The 22,770-nt window shown below is 48.4% G+C and overlaps 1 protein-coding gene across 7 annotated transcripts in view; it reads right to left on the bottom strand.

Annotated features, from left to right (window-relative positions):
• The window catches only part of TELO2 (telomere maintenance 2), a 384,906-nt gene that overhangs the window by 344,614 nt on the left and 17,522 nt on the right, over positions 1–22,770 (bottom strand). For 6 of the 7 annotated variants that reach the window (XM_050968165.1, XM_050968163.1, XM_050968167.1 and 3 more), the window contains 10 exons: positions 20,610–20,698; positions 13,893–13,984; positions 11,440–11,556; positions 10,646–10,717; positions 9,799–9,969; positions 8,756–8,847; positions 5,573–5,672; positions 5,018–5,082; positions 4,029–4,144; positions 333–1,251 (listed from right to left, as the gene is read on the bottom strand). In XM_050968165.1, the coding sequence (XP_050824122.1) occupies positions 1,148–1,251; positions 4,029–4,144; positions 5,018–5,082; positions 5,573–5,672; positions 8,756–8,847; positions 9,799–9,969; positions 10,646–10,717; positions 11,440–11,556; positions 13,893–13,984; positions 20,610–20,698 (1,018 nt within the window). In that variant the 3' untranslated portion in view covers positions 333–1,147. The remainder of the gene's footprint in view (positions 1–332; positions 1,252–4,028; positions 4,145–5,017; positions 5,083–5,572; positions 5,673–8,755; positions 8,848–9,798; positions 9,970–10,645; positions 10,718–11,439; positions 11,557–13,892; positions 13,985–20,609; positions 20,699–22,770) is intronic. The other variant, XM_050968168.1, reaches the window with a different exon arrangement.

Here is a 22,770-nt window from a genome sequence, read left to right as displayed (position 1 = left end):
AGATTACAGTGGACGAGAAGCTGGATAGGAGTCAGCAATGTGCCCTTGTTGCCAAAAAGGCTAATGGCATCCTGGGCTGCATTAGTAGGAGCACTGTCAGCAGACTGAGGGAAGCGATTATTCCCCTCTATTCAGTACTGGTGAAGCCACATACGGAGTACTGCATCCAGTTTTGGACCACCCGCTACAGAAAGGATGTGGATAAATGTCCAGTGGAGGGCAACAAAAATGATCAGGGGGTTAGGGCACATGACTTACGGGGAGAGGCTGAGGGAACTGGGCTTGTCTGCAGAAGAGAAGAGTGAAGGGGGGATTTGACAGCAGCCTTCAACTATGTGAAGGGGGGGTGGAATTTCCAAAGAGGATGGAGCTAGGCTGTTCTCAGTGGTGGCAGATGACAGAATAAGGAACAACAGTCTCAAGTTGCAATAGGGGAGGTCTAGGACGGATATTAGGAAAAACACTATTTCACTAGGAGGGTGGTGAAGCACTGGAATGGGTTACCTAGGGAGGTGGTGGAATCTCCATCCTTAGAGGTTTTTAAGGCCTGGCTTGACAAAGCCCTGGCTGGGATGATTTAGTTGGAGTTGGTCCTGCTTTGAGCAGGGGATTGGACTAGATGACCTCCTGAGGTCTCTTCCAACCCTCATCTATGATCCCTACCAGGAGGCTGGTAACTTGTCTGCCAAAGGCTGACTGCTGGGAGACCCTCAACCCCTCACTACAGGGATACCATGGAGCTGGCCCCGTGAGGTAAGTGGCCACATCCACTCCTCCTGTTTTCCTGAAGAGAAGTCTGCTATGAGGTCTTCATTATATTTTTAGCTGAACGTTCAACTCTGCCAAGGCTATAAATAGGTGGTGCAGAGTGTGTTGGAGAGGGGGAGGTGTAAAGAGGATGGCAGCACTAGTCCATTTTCCTGCATCTGTACACTCCGTACCGGATAGCAAATAGCTCACTAAGTTGGCCCCCACTACAAAGCCCAGGTGTCAAGTCAGGCTCTCTGACTTTAGCTGTACACCCTGCCCCTTTTCTTCTCCAGCCTGGTGATTAGTGAAGGGACCCAGCAGTGCCTATGAACACCCAGCTGGCAAGTGTGTTAGGTGGAGGTCACCTCTGTTTTCAATTCCCCCCCGCCCCCCACAACTAGGAAGGGACACTTCTGAGTTTTTTTAGCAAGTTCTCCATTAGCAGCAGATTCTGCCAGGCCAGCCTCCTGCAGTCCCCATCTGGGTCCTTCTCTGCTACATCTGCAAAAGAGGACAATGCCATTATTTGACACTGGGAGGAAAACAAGAATGCTCTTTACAGTCCTTTCATGAACTGCTGAAATACAATAACAGTGAAAGGAAACTAACCTACTTCTCACACTACACAGATTTAGGCCCAGAAGATACTGAACTTATCTCCAGCGAGATATCTACACTCAGATTGCTTAGACCAAACACTAGTTTTAGCCTATGTTGCATGCTCACTCACCCAGGTCCACACTAACGCTTAGATTGTTAATTCCAAAATGACTGGCATGGGGGCAGGTAATGCAGGTGGCGTGGGCACCTGACATCAGGGAAAGAAGGGCCAGGTTTTAAGGCAGCTTCTAACTCGTGTGTACATATTCTGTTTGTACACAATCACCAACAGATCACATAACCATGTGCACAAATGGGTGTAGTGGAGCATAAGAATAGCCTCTAAGTATCACTAGCAGTCAGCTGATGGAACTGTAAGACAGGCCCAAGCCATCATGGTGCCTTCACATAGACCTGGTGATGTGAGCAGCATGTAAATTAAAGGCATTTGCAGAACATCCATGAAACTGTTATTTCAAGGGCCCATAATGGGCTCAAAGTAAAAACTCAGGATGCACTCAGGATGTCAGAGCAGGAGGGAGTCTGGAAGAGCAGAGAGTCTGTGTGAGGATATCCTGTACGCACAAGGGGTGTGCTCAGAGCCCAGCACTGTGTCAGCCTAAGCACATGACTCAGACGGATGGAGTAGGGTTATTTATAAACTCAGGGAGAGCTTCAGGCTGGTGTTTCCATACTCAAGGTGGGGGAAGCAGCCACATGAGCGTGTACAGCCCCAGTTTCTTAGCTCAGAGCGTGTGAAATGCAACTGGAGAGGATGCCAGAGCATGGAGCTTGAGCTAACTATGCTGCAAAGGTGGGGTAGGGAGAAAGGAAGGGGAATGACCCTGCACCTCAGTGACGTTCTGACATGAGAACACACACTCCCTGCAAACTGCTCCAGGCCTCATGTGGGGTGAAGGGGATTCCCTCCAAGGATCTCTGCAGCTGAGCCAAAGAAGGGATCATGTCTTTTCAAGATGATGGAGTAACTGAATTTTAAGGGCAGGGCCTAGCATAACCTACCCAAAGTGATGAGGCAGAACAAGGAAAGTGACAAATTAAATGCTGCTTAGAACTCTCGTCCTCAAAATGCTCTGCAGCTGAAGCTTATCAGAAGTGACCAATGCAAGAATGATGTGCCTTCTCCAACTCACGGAAGTTTCTCCCATTCAGGGATGGCCATCAAGTCAGCATTTGCCAACCGGTGCTCCCCAGCAGTGGGAGAGACAGACAGCCCAGTTGTTTCCCATTGCAAGTGCAGAGGAATTCTGTAGTACCTGATGGAAACAACTGACTTTCTAATGGCATCCAGGGCACTGCATGTGTCAGACTGGTTCTATCTGGGATGGAATTAGAAAGTAAAGTTCTTGGGACAGGAACCAAGGCTTGTGTATATGAGGGGGCTGTGCAGGCTTGTGCTGCAATTATTATGCTCTTATCCTGCACTCATCACCATGCTACCTGAACTAAACTGTGCTCACTGCGTCTCTACAAGCATCACTATTTTCCTAGCACCAGAAGAGGCATCCACAAGACTAGTTTCAGACACAGAAAGGAGGTGCTGTTATACCAGTCCTGCCCCTCTCCCTGCCAAGTACAGCTACAACTATCTGCTAGTTAAAGACAGATAGACCACAATGCTCCTTGTACTGAATTCCTCAGACATTTACAACATTCCTGGAAAGACTCCCCTTGCCCTCAGGGACATTACAGTAGAGCGAGGCAGATTCTTCAGCACACACCATGTCATGGGAAATATGGAGTTTCTGGCCCCCGAGGCTGCTCTTTCCCTTTAAGGGCACAGAGCTATATAACCTGCAAGGATCAGAGACTGGCTGTGTCAGTGTCACTTCCGGTCCAGCCCCCATGGGAAGCCAGTTTTATAAATGTCAGGATGGTGAAGGAAACTAACAGACGCAGAAGAATAGTAAAGGGACCAATTAGCACACAGAAGTGTATCCAAACCTAGCCAGAGGCTGAGAGCATACAGTGCCATTTCCTCTTGCAAGTTTCCAGCATGTCATCTCAAAGGCAGTGCTGTGTGATACGTGCTGCCATGTGCTACAGGCCACGCTCCTGCAGTGCAAGCTGGCTGAGTCACTCACTCTGTTTTGTAGACCAGATGTTCATTCTCTCAACACTAGGAAATTTGGAAGAAAGGACCATGCCCTCCTGCTCTCAGCCTTTGCCACCATGAAAACTGGTATGAGGATGCTCCCCATTCTCCATGCACCCAGTGCACTTAGGCTGTACAAATTCTGCCAAACCAGGAGACACTGGTTGCTTATCAAAAGTTCAAGGTCTGCAAGTAATTTAAAACATGAAGGTCCAGCCTACAAGTCCATGGAATATGAGGGGACACAGTGCTTGGCGTAAGTGCACTGCATTTTGGGACCTGTAGTCTCCGTAGGCTGTATTTCCCTATGGAAGGTGAGGGTGACTATGTTAGAATGCTATATGCCATATTTGGCCCAAGGCTTGCACTTAGATGCCTCTGCAGCACACCCTCCCTTGCAGCAAGGACTGTACTGGATTGATAATTTGGCCCCTTCTTAATACAAATGACATGCACGTCAACATGAGGCTCTATTCAGCAGCACAAAGAAAGTAGCAAAACGTCCCTTATGCCTTCCAGTCCTATGGACACTACGCCTTGTTACTACCACCATCTCCCTCACCTGCCAGCCAGGACTGTGTCTCCAGGAACTCGTCTGTCATGTCCTCCAGCAGCCGCTCACTAGGGATACTCAGGAGGATGGAGGAGACTGCGGACAGGAGGCCCTGACGCACATACCTAATGGAGAAGCAATGACCCAGTGAGAGGCTGAAGCTTCTCTCTCTTCCTTTCACCTACACACCGTATTAGCTGCTCTTCTCCACACAGTCTGTTTTACTGCAGTGCCCTCAAGTTTCTCACAGATGGTACTGCCAGCAAAGCCAGACTCCTAGTGAGCAGGGATTTAATCAGAATTGGCAGGCCTGGTCCCCCTGCTCAGCTCTATGCTGCCACTCAGCAGAGCTGGGGCCAGTCTCTTGCTCCCTGGACCAAGAGGCTGGGAGCCTGTGGAAGCCTGGACTGGGGGTGAGCAGAAAGGCTACTAGATCTGCTCAATACCCTTCCAGCTGTGAGGGTGTAAATCCAAACCATTCAGTTACTCTGAGCTCCTGCAGAAAAAAAGCACTTGGGAAACATCTTACAAGGTGAAGCCACCTAAGGGATAACTCAAAAATGGGTCCAAAAGGTTTCTGCCATGCTTCCTACATGCACTGATTGCAGCTCTGGACAGAGAAGACATTCAAGAGGTTTCAGACCAAAAGGTGAGCAAGGTGCCAAGACATAGGAGTTGGCAATGAAAGCTCAACCTTAGCCAAAACTATCATAGCTGCTGTGATACTAGGATTAAAGGAGTGTTTAGTGCTGATGCGGCTCCCAAGGACAGTCCCATCTCCTGTCTACATCAATCTCTTCTGCCTGCATGAAGGGTGGGGCAGGGGGCAGAGGTGGGGCAGGGGGCAGAGGTGAGCAAAGAGAATGGTGCATTAAATGAACCACATAGGCATCAGGCAATACTCTCTCTGCCTGAGATTAAAAAGTCCCAGTAAGAGCACCTGGCTCTCGAGCTGATCATCTTCCCATCACCAAAATAACCATAGAAACACAACTCACGAATCTGTATGGAAGCGCAGGGCCCAGACGAACTCCAGCAGTGACTTTCCCATGGCAGCAGCTGCCTGCAGAACAGGATTGAAGGGAACACAGTGAATAGGCAGATTCTCACACACTGACCCACAAGGGATATTGACTTGTCCACATCCAGGCCCACATGCAATGGAAAAAGTCACCCAGATAGGTCTCTGGGGAACTCAATGCCTCTTATAGCAGTCAGCGCATATTGGGGTTTTTTCCTCCATTCAGGAACCTCTTGGGAAGCAGGAAGGTAACTCTTAACCCCATTTTGCAGATGGAGAGAACAGGCAGTAAAGATACATGCCCAAGTACATGTAGGGAGCAGAATGCAGGATTCCTAGCTCCCAGCCCTGTTCTCTGTCCCATCCCCCAGCATCTGCCAGCTGCTCACTGGTATGGCATCCCCCTACACATTGGGGTCATTCCCCAATGAGTGCAGCAGGCGCCATGCTCCAGTGCCACTTCAGAGGCCATCTCGGGGCTCACCCCCACTGCAGTCAGCAAGTGCTACATTATGGGCCTCAACTTCCTTACCACAGTGTGGTTGGCAAAGTACATCAAGATTGCAAGAGTGTGCGCCAGCCTTCCTAGCACAAGGTGATCGTCTCCCAAAAGGTCAAAGGTCACCAGAGGCCTGCAATGCAAGAGAGACAGTTCATTTGGGTTGGCAAGTTTTCTTATTGCCTATTCAGACCTGCCAGAGCATGACTTAGAAGGTCAGCAGGAAACATTGTGCCCAGCTGGTCACTGGCAATCTCTGTCCTGGGGACAGTGGCTACCAAAGTAAAATGGAGAATGCCTCCCACCACATCTACTGGCTCCCATGAGCCCCCAAAAGTATGCTGAGAACTTCTGACTTGGCTTGCTGGTGAAGTCTGGCTGAACTAGGAAGAAATGCATGCAAATGCCAGGTCCCGTTTTCTTGTTGTAAACAATCAGAATGGAGACCACATTAATGCTGTCTGTAACATGCCTCCTTTAGGACTTTGCCCAGGCCCTTAATTATCTTAGAGCATCCTTACCTGACTAACATTAAACTGCTGCCTAGATTTGGTCAACCATGAATCCAAGCACCTGGCAAGGTGGAGGAAGCAACACTGTGGCCGTGGGGGCTATCCAGAGCCATAGACTGCAGCTCCTTACAGTTGAGATGTAATAGCTTGTAGGAATGTTGCCTGATAACCATGCATAGCACCAAAACTTCAGTCATAAATGTCCTTCCGTTACTGAATGAACTGTCTGGACTGTTAGTGTGCCAGAGCCCCCTTGTGGCCATTCAAAGGAACTATGCTTAGCATCCTCCAAAAGCAAAGCATCACTTTCCGTGCTCCACCTCTTTTCTAGACATAGAGCCCTGTCCATCAGACTCCTGGAGTAGGCTTCTAGAGCCATCCAAATGCTTCTCGGGCATCCTCCATTGTACCTCCTGCCTACACAGTCCTGCTGACAGCTTATTTTTATTACTGTAGTTTCAATCAGTTGAGTGTATTTAAAGAGGATCTCAAAATACTTTACAAATGTTAATTCATCCTCATCACCCACCAAGTAAAGTAGATCAGAGTTTTCCAGAGGACTGGGGAAGGGCAAACATAGTACCTGTCTTTAAAAGGGGCTGGGGGGAGAGAGGATCTCAGAGAATTATGGACTGGTCAGCCTAACTTCAATACCTGTAAAGAAACTGGAACAAAGTTTTAAATTCTCAATTTATAAGCACCTAGAGGATAGAGGGGTTATAAGTAAGTAATAGTTAACATGGATTTGCCAAGAACAAATCATGCCAAACTAACTTACATTTCTTTTGTCAGAGTTCCTGGCCTAGTTGATGGGGGGGCAAGGTGCAGACATGATATATCTTGATTTTAGGAAGGCTTTTGTCCCACATGACATTTTCATAAGCAAATCAGGGAAATGTGGTCTACATGAATTTACTATAATGTGGGTGCATAGCTTTTGAAAGGCTGTACTAAAAGTAGTTATCAATGGTTTGCTGCCAAACTGGGAGGGTGTATCTAGTGTGATGCTGCAGGGGTCTTTCCTGGGCCTGGTACTATTTAATATTTTTGTTATTGACTTGGATATTGGAGCGGAGTATATGATTATAAAATATGCAAACACCACCAAGTTGGGAGGGGTTGCTAGCCATTTTCATTGATACTCCCAGAGCTTCCTCACTGCTAGAGATGGGCTGACTAGTACTGAACACAGTCTAGTGCTTCTGTTCTCTGGTCAGTTATAGAAGATGAACATGACAATCTGAAGAGTTCTTTTTTTAAAAAAAGGATCAGCCCTGTGATGCTGGAAGCTCCGTATTCCCCAGGGATAAATGGGGCTTCAGTATTACCCACAGATAGAAACCAGGAAAACAGGAGATTCTGCTGAAATTCAGCCTCCTGAATCTTGGGTTCATTCCCTAGCCCCAGTACAGCTAAGGCATGGCTTGGTTGTGCTCAGTACACTGCAGAGCAACTTAAAGAAAACCCCAGCAAAGTGATTTCCTATTTTAATAATTGCTCACTGCTCAAATCTGTAACCGAAGTAGGATTCTCTACCATTTTCTCTCCTCACCGGTGCACACATACTCATTTGTCTTTGCATAACCACTAAGTATAACAGGCCCTTTTTAAGGGCACTGATACATTTGTTGGAGGAAAATAATCTGACTGACTTTGAAAACTGTTCCAGCAGAACTTCTTCAGAGGCTGATCCATGGTCTACTGAAGTCAGTAGAAATCTTTCCACTGAATTCAATGGGCTGAGGATAAGCCCCTGAAAACTACTGCACATCACTGACTAATTCACTAGTCAGCAGGGAAACTATGAACAAAGCAGGGGTATTATAGTCAAGTAAGCTTTGTCCAGTTACTCTGACAACTCTAGTATTATTTATGATATTTCTGAATGTACTGTAGTTAAAAGGGAAGGAAGCTGCCTTGATATGAACCATTACAGCAGAGCTGTCCTGCTACTATAAATCTCTAAGAAGAGGGAAGAAACCACCAGTGTGTGTGCAGACTAGCAAGCATCCAGCCTTCATTTTATCATCCTCCAATAAGCAGACCAGGAATAGCTCAAGATCCAATTTCACTAACTCCAAACATGGGATAACAGGACCTGTAATTCATGCAAGGTCTGGTATGCTCTAATCCAGCTCTGGAAGGGTTGGCTAACAGCGCTAACACCACACTTAGGCTTGCAAAGAAGGCTATTTCCATTAGCCCTGCTTGTTAGCATACATTTTCTTGCTGCAAAGCTCTTTGCTCAGCTAGGCATACATCTCCAAGAGTGACCAGTTGTTTAGGTGCCTCCATTTCAGGATGCCCAACTTGAGACACCTTAGAGCATCTTGGTTTTCAGAGGGCAGGTTCTCAGCATTTTCTGAAAACGAGGCCCCTTTAAGTTGTCTCAATTGGGCTCCCAAATCCCTAGTTACTTCTGAAAACACAAGCCCTCGTCCCAATTCTCTGCTGTATTATGGTCACTTTGGGAAGAGACATAGCCTAGGAATTTGAGCTGTGGACTGGTATGTGGCTCTCCAGGAGTTCTATTCCTGACTCAGGCACCAACTCCCTTTGGGGCCTTGAGAAAGTCACACCACCTCTCTGTCTCTCAGTTCAGTCACTGATGACATTAACAGAGCAAGGTCAAGGTTCACCCTCGCAGTCATGTGTTGCCATAGTCCCTTGGTAAGTCAGGATCCCAAAGCACTTGCCATCTCACCTGTCAAAGTTCTGAATCAGGGGGAAGAAGAAGTGTCCAGCTAAAGAACTAAATTTGTTTGGGCCACAAGCCGGTTCCACTAGAGACTGACCCTGTCCAAAAGAGAGAAAAGAGATTTAGAGAGGAAACATAGTCAGCTGCAGTAAGTGCCTCTGAAGGGGTTACAAGACCTCACTCCTCAGTGCTGTCAGACCTCGCTGCAGCAGAGAGGGAAAAAGCACCATAGTAACATTTTTTTAGCACTGAAGTGTCTTTTGTACCTGGCAGTGTCCTGACCTACCACTGCTGCTGTCCTACGTTCCTGACATCTGACTGGCATTTCCCAGCTGGGCCTACACTGGTTCAATACTGCATGCTTGAGTCAAATTCCCCAGACTTGGCTTCCCCATTTCCAATTCCTCCTCATCCCCATCTCTGAGGAGTTCTACACAGTCTGGGTCCAGCCCTGTGGTATGGGAGGGGGAAACTTGAGGGGAAGCAAAGCAACATGCACAAAATAAGTGAGGCTCAGAAGTGAGGCTTACCTCCCAGCACAGAAGGTAAAGGAGCTCTGGGAGTTAATCAACAACTTCTGTTAATGCAAAACAGAGGGAAGCTCTGTGGGTCAGAGATACAAAATGGAGGTGGTTGGCTCCCAGGATGGGACTGGAGGAAGGGGCTGAGAAATGAGTGGTGGAGCTACAGCCCCCTCATCGGGGTAGGCAGAGGGCAGCTCTGTGGACTGGAACCACAGAGTGGAGACTGGGATCTCCCAATGTGAGACAGGGAGTTCAAGATATAGAGACAGTCCCCTCCCAACATGGGGCAGGGGTGGAGGTAGGGGTGCGAGTGCTTCAAGGAGCTGGATACAGCCCCCTGCCAAGGAGACACGGAAGACTGTGGAATTCTATTTTTAAAACAAAGTTACCCAGCCTTTCATGATGCTGCACTGATCCCTGGCCTGGATAGAATTGTGGCAATTCTCAGAGTTAGCCCTATTGCAGCTCTCTGCTTTGTGGCATGAGGTGCTCCTGTATTTCCACTGTTGAGCAACCTGGCCTCACCTTCGCCAAACGGCGCGTCTTGCTTTTGATCCTCTCATCCACAATCCTTCTCCAGTCCTGGGAGCTGTCACTGCCAGGGACGGTCTGGATGCAGGGACTCTGGGTGCTGCGGGGCTTATTTTTCCCAGAGGCCTGGGGCTGAGAGAGTTCCTGAGCAGCCAAAGCTAGAACCTAGATAAATGGAAAGAGGTTCCATTAAAAGACGATAATTCCTTCTCCCTAACAAAGAGACTAAGAGCAATAATCACCTGCACTGAGCTTGTGGGAGCAGGGCAGGAATGAGGAGAGGGATGGGCACAAAAGAGCTCAAGTGAGGGTGGAAGGACTGACCCCACAAGTTTGAGGCAACCGAGTGCCTCTGAGATGTGCGGAGAAGCTTACCTGTCCAGCCTGGAAAGCGGACAGCGGCTCCTTCTCTAGGTACAGTAAGTGAAGGAGGGTGGCAGCATGGGGAAGGTGCCTGGTTAAGATGTTAATCAGGCAGCAGACTGAAAAAGCACCAGGAAATTTTAGTAGACTCCCTAAAAACCACTGTCTGCTTCCAGATAAGTGGTCACCATCCTGGCCTCTCAGTTGCTATCTTTTCCCTCCTTGGTTCCCATCACAACTGTACAGCACATTAACCTTTGAGGGCAGGAAGTCAAGGGAGGTAACTAATGTTAACGTAACAGCTTCCCCCAGGCTGCTCCTGCTTCGCCCCATTGTCCTTTTTAATCAGGAGTCAACGAATTACCTCTGCTCATTTCCCAAAGACAGGTCTAGTGCAACAGGGGGACTTATGGATGGGAAGGTAAAAGGAAGGGGAGGAGCTGGAGAACAAAGAGGAAAGAAGAGGTGAGTCACTTACATCCAAAATGTCCATGCGCTGACAGAGACTGTAGTTCAGGGAATAGAACTGGGAGGTCAGATACTGCACCACCTGCACCAAGCCAGGGAATAAGGAGCATGAACCAATAACTGGGGAAGAAACCTGCTCCCCCCAACTCCTCCCTGAGGGCTGGAGTTCTAAAGAGGAAAATCCTAACTCCTGTTAGTAATTAACCAGGAAAATCCACAAATGGAGGGAGAACCACCATCCGAGCAGGGGAAATTCAGGGACTTGCACTGCCACACCCTCCCAAGAGGAAGCCAATACCAACCAACATGACTCTGCCATTCTATAGCACCCTTCACCCGGGGTCTCCAAGTGCTCTGCAATCAGTAACTAATCCAACCTTAGCACATCTCAGAACCAAAGAAGTTTCCTTTCACGGATGCGGAAACTGAGGCACAATGAGGCTATGGGCTTTGCCCAAGGCTAGCTAATTTGCCCTGAGAAACACTCACATTTCTCCATCTCCTCTGGACACTTCCTATCCAATCATTTCAATTGTCTAAATCTCTAGCCCAGAGTTTGCCTCTCAGACACTAACCCTCTAACACCTTAGCTCCAATCATCCCAATGCAGATACTCGTTCCAGTTCATGGCCCAGCTGATGAGGAGGCAGGACAGCTCTTCACACAAACTCAGCCTGCTCCCTAAAGGGTCATCCAGCCTGCCATCATGGAAACTGCTTCTGCCATGCCAGCAAGAGACACCCGCTGCAATTGCTCAAATCCTTAAGCCTGTGCCTATTACGAGGAAGATGCACAGAGACTCACTGGTACTGGATCTGTGATGGTGACAGCCACTAGGGCTCTCTTACGGAGCTCCACAAAGCCTTCTATGTAGGTCTTTTCCTCCAGGTGCAGCAGTACTTTAGCCAGCTCCATGCTCACCTGCACAAAATACAAAAGCAGAGAGGCCACTTACTGGGCTGCAAGCTCTTCCCTCCCCTGAGGGTTTACAAAGGAAGATGCAGAAACAAACTTCATTTTGGCTGCCTCTGTGAGAGGACTGGACATGAAGAGGCAGGGCCCGAGTATTAGACACAGCAGAGGACATGACAAGCCAGGGTGCCACTGAGATGGGACTGCTCAAAGCAGTGACTAACCACTTGGTTGATGTCCATGCCCTTTTAAACATGGCTTTTGGAAGAACCTTAGTGGCAAGGAACGGAGAAGGCACTGTAGGTTTCACTGAGGTGTATGTGTGCAGTAAGTGATCGCTCTAGTGGCCAGCAGGGGCGGCAAGTTAGTCTCTTGTGGTGCCCGGGCTCCAGCAATATTCAGGGCTGGGGGCCCTGCTCCACCAACGTTTGGAGCTGGGTCTCTCCCCTGGCCCTGCCTGGAGCAGCCCCCGGAGAGGCCCCCCCAGCCCCTGGAGCACCCCTGCCTGAGTGAAAGTGGCACGGCTCTACCTGGCCTCCGCTGCCAGAAGCTACAGCGCAGCACAAGAGCAACACCGGCAGCAGGCTGAGGCAGCTGCTGCTGCACCTCAAGAGGGGGAGCAGGAGGGGGAGTGGGAGGGGGAGGAGGCACACACATGCTTGGCAGCCCTCCCCTCTCCCAACACCAGATGCCAAGGAGGCTTTCGGCGGGAGACATCTGGAGCAGACCTCCGTGACTCACCTGAGCAGCTGCTGGGGCTTCGGTGAGTGTCTGACCCTGTGATCCAGCCCCCTCTCCCCTGCAGCCACCACTCCTGCAAACACTGGGCAAGGGGCAGCCCTATCCCCCACTCCCATTGAGGCTATGGCAAGGGGCAGCAGGGGAGGACGGAAGCCACATGTGATGGCAGTCCCCTCCCCCACAGCACCCACCCCCCCCTCCCAGAGGCCACACCCGCTCTCTGGTCCACAAACTCCCTCCCAGAATCTGCACCCCCAGCCTAGAGCTCTGTCCCAGAGCCTGCACCCCTCACCCCCTACACCCCCAGTCCCTGCCCAGAGCCTGCACCCAGCAGCCAAACTCCGTCCCAGAGCCTGCACCCAACCATTCACACTCCCTCCCAGAGCCTGCACCCCTCCACCCATCCTGCACCCCACCCAGTGCCCCAGCCCAGAGCCTGCACCCAGCACCCAAACTTCATCCCAGAGCCTGCACCCTCACCCCCTTCCCACACACCCCCTCCTACATCCAAACTCCCTCCCGGAGCCTGCACCCAAACTCCCTCCCAGAGCCTGCACCCCTCACCCCCCTCCTGCAACCCCAGGCCCTGCCCCAGCCCAGAGCCTGCACCCAGCACCCAAACTTCATCCCAGAGCCTGCACCTCACCCTCTTTCCACACACCCCGTCCTGCACTCAAACTCCCTCCCGGAGCCTGCACCCCTTTCCCCAGCCCAGAACCTACAACCAAACTCCATTCAGGAGCCTGCACCCCCCTCCCTCCGCAGCCTCTCCCATCCCCAAACTTCCTCCCAGAGCCTGCACCCCAACCTCTCAACCATCCTACACCCCAATTCCCTGCCTCAACCCAGGGCCTGAACCCAAGACCTCCTCCCCCCACCCAAACTCCCTTGCAGAGCCTTAGGCAGGTGGGAGGCAGCGTTCTGGGCGGGGGTGAGGGGGGCAGGCTCTGAGCATTCTGAGCACCACCAAAATTTCTACAAACCTGCCGCCCTTGGCCAGCCCACAGAACAGAAGAAGAATCTACAACTGCTAGCAGTTACATCTCTTGTTCAGTTGGTAGAGGCCCCTGCTTTTGCGACGGAAAAGATCCATGTTCAGTCCCTCTAGATGACCCATGGTGAAGAGCCATTGCATCAGCAACCCCTTGTCCTAATTTCTCTCTGCCCTCCCAGGCTCTGCATCTTGACTAGTCTGCCCCAAACATCTCTTGATGAGGAGCCAGAAAGAGTGGAACACAATGGGTCTGACAAAAGCATAAAGACATTTTGTTGTCTTCTGATTTGCATTGCTGCACCTGCTTAGGCTTCAAAACTGCTCCACAGGCAGCTCTGCTCACCCTGGACAAAGTGTGCCGCTTACAATACCCTCCTCAACCCTAACCTCACTGGAAGGCTCTACCTGTCTCCTGGTCTCCATTCCCACTGCAAAAGGAGTCCAAAAGAGAGAAGAACAGACAGCTGCCATGACCATGGGCTGTCCCAACTCCAGGACAAGTCAGCCTGGTCTGTCACTCTTTATATGTTACCGTCTTGCACTGTGTTATGCCTAGCTTCCTTCTGAGGCCAAGATGGCAAACCTCTGACTAAAGCCCATGTTGCCTTACCTCTCTTGTAGTAGCTGAATTCCTTCGAATCAGACTCTCCAAAACCTTCATTGTAGCTTCCCACTTGTCCATGTCTTCAGATCCAGTTAGGACTAAAGATAAACAAAAATCAACCACTTCAGCTCTGCCAACCAGCTGAGAGAATGTTTCTACTAGCAAGAATCCCAGAGATATCCCCTCCCTTCCTGCTCTTCAAGAGAAAGCTGCAACCAAGGCCAGATGTAGAAATTCAGCATATAGTGTAAGAACCTGGATAGACAGGGATATAGAGCAGGGGAAACTCAGGGGCATAAGAACTGGTCTCTTCCATCAGGAAGAAAACACCAACTCAGCAGAAAGATCAGACACTAGGAACTAAGCTGAGGTTACTTAGGCCTGGTCTACATTACAACGTTAAGTCGACGTAAGCTGCCTTGTGTAAGCTTCGTTGTGCATGTGTCTATGCTTAAATTTGTCTGCCACCGAAGTAAGCTCTCCATTATGCTGACACAGTGACTCCACCTCTCCAAGTGGTGTTGAGCCATGGTCGGTGTATTGAGGTCAACACAGGATGAATGTAGACACCTATGATGACCCTAACAGTCCTCCAGCAGTTGTCCCAGAATGTTCAACACTGACCACTCCACTGTCTAGAGGTGACAGAGTCCAGAAGTCCCATCACCCTTTAAAATCCCTGCAAACTTTTGAAATGCCTTTTCCTGACTGTCCATCTTAGTGAGCACACCTAGCAGCTCTCCACTGTTGTGTGCAACTGTCCCGCTGACCGTGCTGGTTATATGTTCCAGATGCACTATGGTCTGGAGTGGATCTCTTGGGCCTGTGGGGAGAAGAGGCTATGCAGTCACAGCTATGGACTCGCCAGAGAAACATGGATATCTATCAACACATTGCGCAGGGGATGCAGGAGAAGGGGTATGCCAGGGATCAGCGGCAGCACTGCGTGAAAGTGAAGGAACTGCAGCAGGCATATCAGAAACCCTGGGAGACCAGTCAGTCAGTCAATCTGGTACTGAGCCACAGACATGACGCTTTTACAAAGAGCTGCATGCTATACTTGGCAAAGACCCCACTGCCATCCCGCATAGCATTGGGGATACCTCTAAGGAGCCTAAGTCATAGGCCACTGCGTGAGAGGAGGAGGATCATAGAAATGTAGAACTGGAAGGGACCGTGAAAGGTCATCGAGTCCAGTCCCCTGCCTTCACAGCAGGACCAAGTATCGTCCCCGACAGATTATTTTGCCCCAGATCCCTAAACGGCCCCCTCAAGGATTGAACTCACAACCCTGGGTTTAGCAGGTCAATGCTCAAACCACTGAGCTATCCCTCCCACCATCATAGGACTGGAAGGGACATTGAGAGGAAAGAGACATGCAACTGGGGTGGTCCAGCTATGCTGACAGCCAGGATCTGTTTGAGATTCCACCACAGTCCAGTCAGTCCCAGCAGTCAAGCATACGCAAGCCCGATGCAGGAAAAGGAACCTCAAGTAAGTGTGTAAATTAATTTCCCATTTCAATTATGGCACCCCAACTTAGCAGGATCACAGCTGTGACATTCCGCAGGGTGTAATCTGAACTGTTGTGTCCTCTTAGCTCTCTAGCCTGGGATGCCTTTTACATTGCTTTGCTAATAAACAGCAATTCCCTACAGGCTCTGTTCACTCCCAGCCACCAGCATGCAAAGTCACTCCCAGCTGAATACATAAATGATATGCCCTGCCATCCATGAATAGATACAAGGTGACACCCACATATCCCTCAGTCCCAGCCTTGACCCCCAGAAATGTACTATTCACCAGCCAACCGGAGGATACAAGCTCATAAATTAGTCTAGCACTCCAACAAAGGGTAATGAACATGCACCAGCCCTGCTGACCCAAGCTGAGATTTCCCAAACACTTCAATCAAACACACCGGTTTAGATAAAAGAGTAAAACAAGTTCATTAACTTGAGAAAGATAGATTACATGATTTACAAGTGATAAGGCATAATAGTCAGAACTGGTTACAAAAGGAAAAAAAAAAGAAACATGCAAGCTAATACCTTAGCTTTAACAAGGCTAGTATGTTTAAAAGCAAAAAGGTTTCTCTCACCCAAAAGTTTACAACGGTCTGTATTGGCTGGAAAACCTCCAGGCCAGTACCATTCCCCCCAGTTCAATGTCGTCCTTTTGTCTTTCAAGCAGATGTCCTTTTGTCTTTCAAGGGAGAAGAGAGGTATCTAGAGGCATTTTTCCCCCTTATAAATCTGACCCTTTGTACTGGAAAAGTCTTTGCTGGGTTATGGGGTCAGGCAGTTCCATGACATAAGTGAGCTGCCAACTGTCTTTCAAGTGTATTATAAATTTCTTACTTCCAACTCCCCTGCTGGTGAATCTGTGATTAAGCATCAGAAGGGTAGCCGTGTTAATCTGTATCCACAAAAACAACAAGCAGTCCGGTGGCACCTTAAAGACTAAGGGCTTGTCTACACTGGCAATTAATAGCGCTGCAATTTTCTCAGTCAGGGGTGTGAAAAAACACCCCCCTGAGCACAGCAAGTTGCAGCACTGTAAAGCACCAGTTGTAAACAGTACCCCAGCGCTGGGAGCCACGCCCTTGTTGAGGTGAGATTTTTTAAGAGCGACCACACAAGGCACATTAACGTGCTACCACGGCAGCGTTTTAGCATTGCCCGTGTAGACTAGCCCTAACAGATTTATTTGGGCATGAGCTTTTGTGGATAAAACCCCCACTTCTTCTGATGCATCAAGTGAAAATTACAGATGCAGGCATAAATATACTGACACAAGAAAAGGGAGTTACCTTAAAAGTGGAGAACCAGTGTTGACAAGGCCAATTCGGTCAGGGTGAATGTGGTCCACTCCCAATAATTGATGAGGAGGTGTCAATATCAAGAGAGGGAAAATTGTTTTTGTAGTGAGCCAGCCACTCCTAGTTCCTACTCAAGTCCAAATTAATGGTGTTAAATCTGCAAATGAATTGTAGCTCTGCAGTTTCCCTTTGAAGTCTGTTTTTGAAGGTTTTTTTGTTGAACAACGTGAGTAATATCTGCTATGACTCTGCAAGGGGCATGTGACCAGCCCACATGACTCTGGACTCCATTTTGGGGGCATGTATTTTTCCACAAACTGGGCTGGGAACTGTTTTTGAAACAAAGGGTTCCCATCATATTCTATGGCTATATAAGGCAGGAAGTGACATCATCTATTGTTCTTCACTTACCCACAACTGAACACCTGAGAGAAGCACCTAAAGAAAAAGACTTGGAATGGGGGAGGGGATCCCAGGCTGCAGAACAAATGCAGCTTATCCCTTAAGAATCTGCAAGCCTGCTTGTATCATAAACCAGGGTTAGAATTTGCTAATTCACATCCTATCTTTCTAGTATTTTAGGCTTAGTTTTCAGTTTATTTATTTACTAGATAATCTGCTTTGGTCTGTTTGTTATCCCTTAAAATCTCTCTTTTGGTAGTTAATAAACTTGTTTATATTTTAACCTAAACCAGTGTGCCTTTAAGGGACTGGCCTGGGGAAAAATCTCAGCTTGGTTACCACAAATGTGCATATTTCTCTCCACATTGAGGGAGGGGAGGACATATTAATGAGCTTAAACTGTGCAGATCCCTGTACAGTACAAGATGACATAATTTTGGGTTTATACTACGGGGCGGGGGTGGGGGTGCCTCAGGAGATGGGAAACTGGCTGAGGTCTGCTGTTTGTACTCAGCCCAGTCTGGGTGAGTGGCGCTACCTGCTGTCATGTTGGGTGATAACACGGCCTGGGTAAGGCTAGCTGTGTCCCCAACCTAGTTGTGTGTCTTAGAGAGATGCAGCAGTTCCCACAGCTTCCACATTGCACCCCAGGGGTGACAACCCCTCACACCCATATTCAGCGCCACTGCCCTAGACTCAGTTTCATGCAACCAAGCAATTCCCTCCTCATTTTCATCACCCCTGGTGTGCCATACTCACCAAGGCTGGTGCTGAGAGTGGTGCCGTGCACAAGCACTCCCAAGCAGAAGTGTCAATCAGCAAGTCTTGGGGAGCAATGGAAGGGAATTCTGAACCTTAACTTTCACTTTCTGTTGTGACTATAGGGACAATGGCACCTCTGTGTGTTTTATCTGTAGCTACTGCCATTGCAACCTTGAGGAGTTCCCCCTCCAAACTCACAGAACGCCTGAGCCAGACAAGGAGAAAGAAGAGGACTTGGGATCATATGTTCAGCGAGATCCTTCAAGCCACTGATGCATTGGACAGTGAGCAGAGGGCCTGGAGGATTAATATTGCAGACTGTATGGAGAAGGAAAGAGCAGACAGAAGAAAGGCCCAGGAGAGGGAGATGCATCAGGACATAATGGGATTTCTCTGGCTGCAAAACACAGGTGCTGCAGACTCCTGAAGACCTACAGGTTCAACAATCCCAGGCTGGACTCCCTTTGCAGTCCATAGAGAATTCCAGTATAGCACTTCCCTACATGCCCCCTCAACATTCCATATGGCATCAGGGGCCACATCCCTATCCCTACCTCTTCACGCCAGAGAACTTTAAGGACAACCAGAGCCTCACGTACACTGACCTGAGAGGACCAAGGTTGACGTACATGTAGTTAAAATAGATATGAATGTTCCTTCCCCTTCTTTAGGCTTTGTTTCATAAATTAAGGTTTTAATGTATTTGTTTTTAACTTGCACAGAATTGTTTTTGAAGTGTTTTCATTACTCAATAAAACTCTCTTGTTTGGAAAATAATCTATCTTTATTAGTTCCCAACCTATGCTACATAATGCCTGGCAACAGTAAAAGCACTACTTAGAAGTTATTGTGTCACAATGCACAAAACTCATAGGATCAGTGGCACAGAGTAATCATAAATGCACAGCAAGCAGCACAAAATTAATAGGTTCATTTTCCATGTTATGTACACAGATCTACACCAATCACATCTCCCCAAACAGCAGGGCCAGGTAAAGCATAGGACACCAGAACGCACTACTGTGGCTCGCTGTTAAAGTGCTCTTGCAAAGCTTTCATGAGCCATATAGCTCTGCACTGAGCTCTTCTCATAGACTTTGTGTATGGCTGTTCAAACTCAGAAGACAGAAGCTCCACCTCCATTCTGGCAGTAACGTCACACCCTTTGCTTCACAGATTTTATGCAGGACACAGCAGGCAGCTACACCCATTGGGATATTTTTCTCACTGAGATCCATTCTTCTGTCAGCACCCCTTCAGTTTTCCAAAAGCACACCCAACTGCCATGCTGCACCTGCTGTGCCATCAGTTGACTCTTTCTTTGGTGCTGTCAAGGTGGCTGGTGTACGGCTTTATGAGTAAGTGGTAGGCTGGGTCCCCCAGATTCACTGGCATTTCACGATCACCAGTGGTAATCCACCAGTCAGGAAAGAAAGTGCCTGCTTGTAGCTTTCCAAACAGTCCTGTGTTCTTAAAGATGCACGCATCATGAACCTTACCTGGCCAGCCAAATGTCAGTGAAGTGTCCCTGGTGACCCACCAGCACATGCATAACCCTAGAAAAACAGCCCTTTCTGTTGATCTACTCTGTGGCAAGGTGGTTTGGTGCCAAAATTGATGATGCACACGCATCCCTATCGCTTCACCACAGTTCTGGAACCCCACTGCTGGAAATCCAACCATTATATTCTGCACATTACTAAGTCTAACAGTCCTGCATAGCAGGAGACGATTAATGGCCCTGCACATGTGCATGACAATGGCCACCACAATGAATTTTCCAACTGGAAATGATTTCCCATTGACCACAGTTTCCATAGTGCAATCATCACTCACTTCTCCACTGTCAGTGCAGCTCTCATTCTGGAGTCACTCCACTGGATGGCTTCGGCAAGCTTGGCACACAGATTGAGGAATGTGGCTTTGCACATCCAAAAGTTCTGCAGCCACTGCTTGTCATCCCAAGCCTGCATTATGAAGTGATCCTCCCAGTCAGTGCTTGTATCTCAGACCCAGAAGCAGCACTCCACCATTTGCACCTGCTCCGTGAATGCCACGAACAACCTTGAATATGGTCCTCACTATGTCCCACGGCAATCTGCTCTTCAGCAAATCGTCATGTTCCTCGGAGCTCTTCTTGTGACTGCAAATACCCGAGTATCATGCATACTGTGCTTGCAATGCTTATGACAATAATGCATGCTACATGCTTTGGCCAGAGATGGTGGACAGCAACAGGCCCCAGGCAGGTTCTTTGGGTTTTCAAAATAGGCATGAAAATGGTAGAATAAAGATGGCATTATGGGGTGGAGAAAGTTGCATGATGGGAACTTGATCCTGCAGTAGCAGTCACCCTTGTGCAATTTGTCTCTGCCCCACTGTGCACTGCCAAAACTTCCCAAAAGACAGAGCACTGGACGGTGGCATACCTTCCCATGGTGCACTGCACATTGAAACAAACACCACAGGTGAGTATGCCCAGCGTGGATGCAAGGAGCCAAGTATGCACATGCACAAGTGTGGTGGCTTTATGCCGACATAACTTGCATCAGCAAAAGTTTGTAGTATAGACATGCCATTAGGAACTAACAATTCAATACTGGAACACCAATTTCCGAAGTACCACAACTTTGACTCAACTAACAAAAACTAGCCTGTACCAGGAACCACCCCAGAACAGAGTAGGAGATGAGCATTTCCAAGTGAAGATTCAATAGACTCTACCCAGAATTTCCTACCTTCAATACAGTCTCGGATATAGACGGGAACTTTCATTTTCTTCAGCTCTTTATCCTCTGACATGTCGTAAGGAATGAGGTCATCATCACTGTGAAAGAAGCATAGGCATGAATTAGTCCACATGGATTTGACCATGTCACCTTCTCCTCCTTCACGCTAAACGGACAGACAGGGCACATTCTCCTCCCTCCTCACCTTTCCATCCTTACACCAAACAAACAGAGGTTGCTCAGTACCCCAACCTACAAGGATCCAGCTTCGGTTTTCAAGCGTTGAGGATGGTGAGATGGGTAGAGCTCTGCAAATCCATGAATATCCATGGACCATTACTGTGGATAGTGGAGTGGATGCGGATACAACCATGCAGGGCTCTAAAGATCCTTAACTGCTCTGCTGATGAACAGGGAGGCATGTGAAATAGGTAAACCCTTTCCTGCACTTCCCTAAACACATCAACTAGTGGAGCTCTGTAGCCAATGGAAAGCAGAAACTATGTTACTGTAATGAGGGACAAACTGGTCAGGAAGAAGCCCTGCCTCTGTCTCCAGCGGAGCCAGGCCTGCAGCGTCCAGCCTGCGCTGCAGGCCAGACTTGAGGTTGACCAGCACACATTTCTCATGCCGCTTCCCATCCAGTGGCTCAGGCCCTGTGGACAGGGCCAGCATCCCCACCATAGCCTGGCCCGGCAGCACTGACCGCACTCCCAGCCAGCCGGCTCTGAGGCAGCAGGGCCCTCCCCCCAGCCATGGGGACTGGAGCGAGTCATTGTGGATAGTTCTCTGAAAACATCCACTCAATGTGCAGCGGCAGTCAAAAAAGCTAACAGAATGCTGGGAATAATTAAGAAAGGGATAGATAATAGGAGAGAAAATATCATGTCTCTATATAAATCCATGATACGCCCACATCTTGAATACTGTGTGCAGATGTGGTCGCCCCATCTCAAAAAAGATATATTGGAATTGGAAAAGGTCCAGAAAAGGGCAACAAAAATGATTAAGAGTATGGAACGGCTTCTGTATGAGGAGAGATTTATAAGACTGGGACTTTTCAGCTTGGAAAAGAGACAGCTAAGGGGAGATATTACTGAGATCTATAAATCATGACTGGTGTAGAGAAAGTAGATAAAGAAGTGTTGTTTACTACTTCTCGTAACACAAGAACTAGGGGTCACCAAATGCAATTAATAGGCAGCAGGTTTAAAACAAATAAAAGGAAATATTTCTTCACATGACGCACAGTCAACCTGTGGAACTCCTTGCCAGAGGATGTTGTGAAGGCCAAGACCATAACAGGATTCAAAAAAGAGTTAGATAACTTCATGGAGGATAGGATACTGGGCTAGATGGACCTTTGGTCTGACCCAGTAGGGCCATTTTTATGTTCTATGTGGTCTTTCCATATTTTTGAGAGTCAGGATGCTCCCTCTGCTGATCCAGTTTCAGATCAGACACTGACATGCCTCACCAACAGAGCTGTTGACACCTTATCCTCCCACTACCCAAGCTGCTGATGGAGGCTCTTTTCACACAATGTACAGATCAGGACAACAGTGTTCTTCAGCTTACAGAATTTTCCCACAAGGGAATGAGATGCACAGGGCTTTGAACTGTATGCACTCACCCAGTGCCTCATGTGATGAGCGAGCAACATGTAGGAATCGTTAAGAGGCAGGGCTCTAACTTCATTTCCCACATGAAGTGCTTTCCATTAAGAAAAAACAAACAGTAGAAAAAAATTTCAGGATTTACTTCTTGGACACAGATGTTACAGACGGTTTTTCTGTAGCAGAGTAAAGCAACTAATCCAACAGACCAACTCTGACGCCTGATCTAGTGGTCAAATACGGGAATATTCTATATGCAGCATGACCACAGTCTTTGAGGCACAATTTGGGGGAATGACGTACCAGTTCCCCCAATTCATAAAATGGGGATCATAATAGTCACCCATGTCAGACAAGTGTTTGGGAGGTTTAATTTGTTTAATATTTATAGCGTGCTTTCAGATCCCCCTCTTCCCCCTCGCTCTCAAACCAGTTCCCCTGAGTGACAAAGATCAGCATTATGCTCATCACATTCAGGGGAATATTTCTCATTGAAATAACCTTTTTAAACACCCCTGTGAAGCCTTTTCAGGGAAGGCTTTGATAAGATTGGT

The sequence above is a fragment of the Gopherus flavomarginatus genome, chromosome 9 (assembly GCF_025201925.1).
Source record: "Gopherus flavomarginatus isolate rGopFla2 chromosome 9, rGopFla2.mat.asm, whole genome shotgun sequence".
Classification (NCBI taxonomy): domain Eukaryota; kingdom Metazoa; phylum Chordata; order Testudines; family Testudinidae; genus Gopherus; species Gopherus flavomarginatus.
This window is presented reverse-complemented; position numbering and strand designations above follow the sequence as displayed.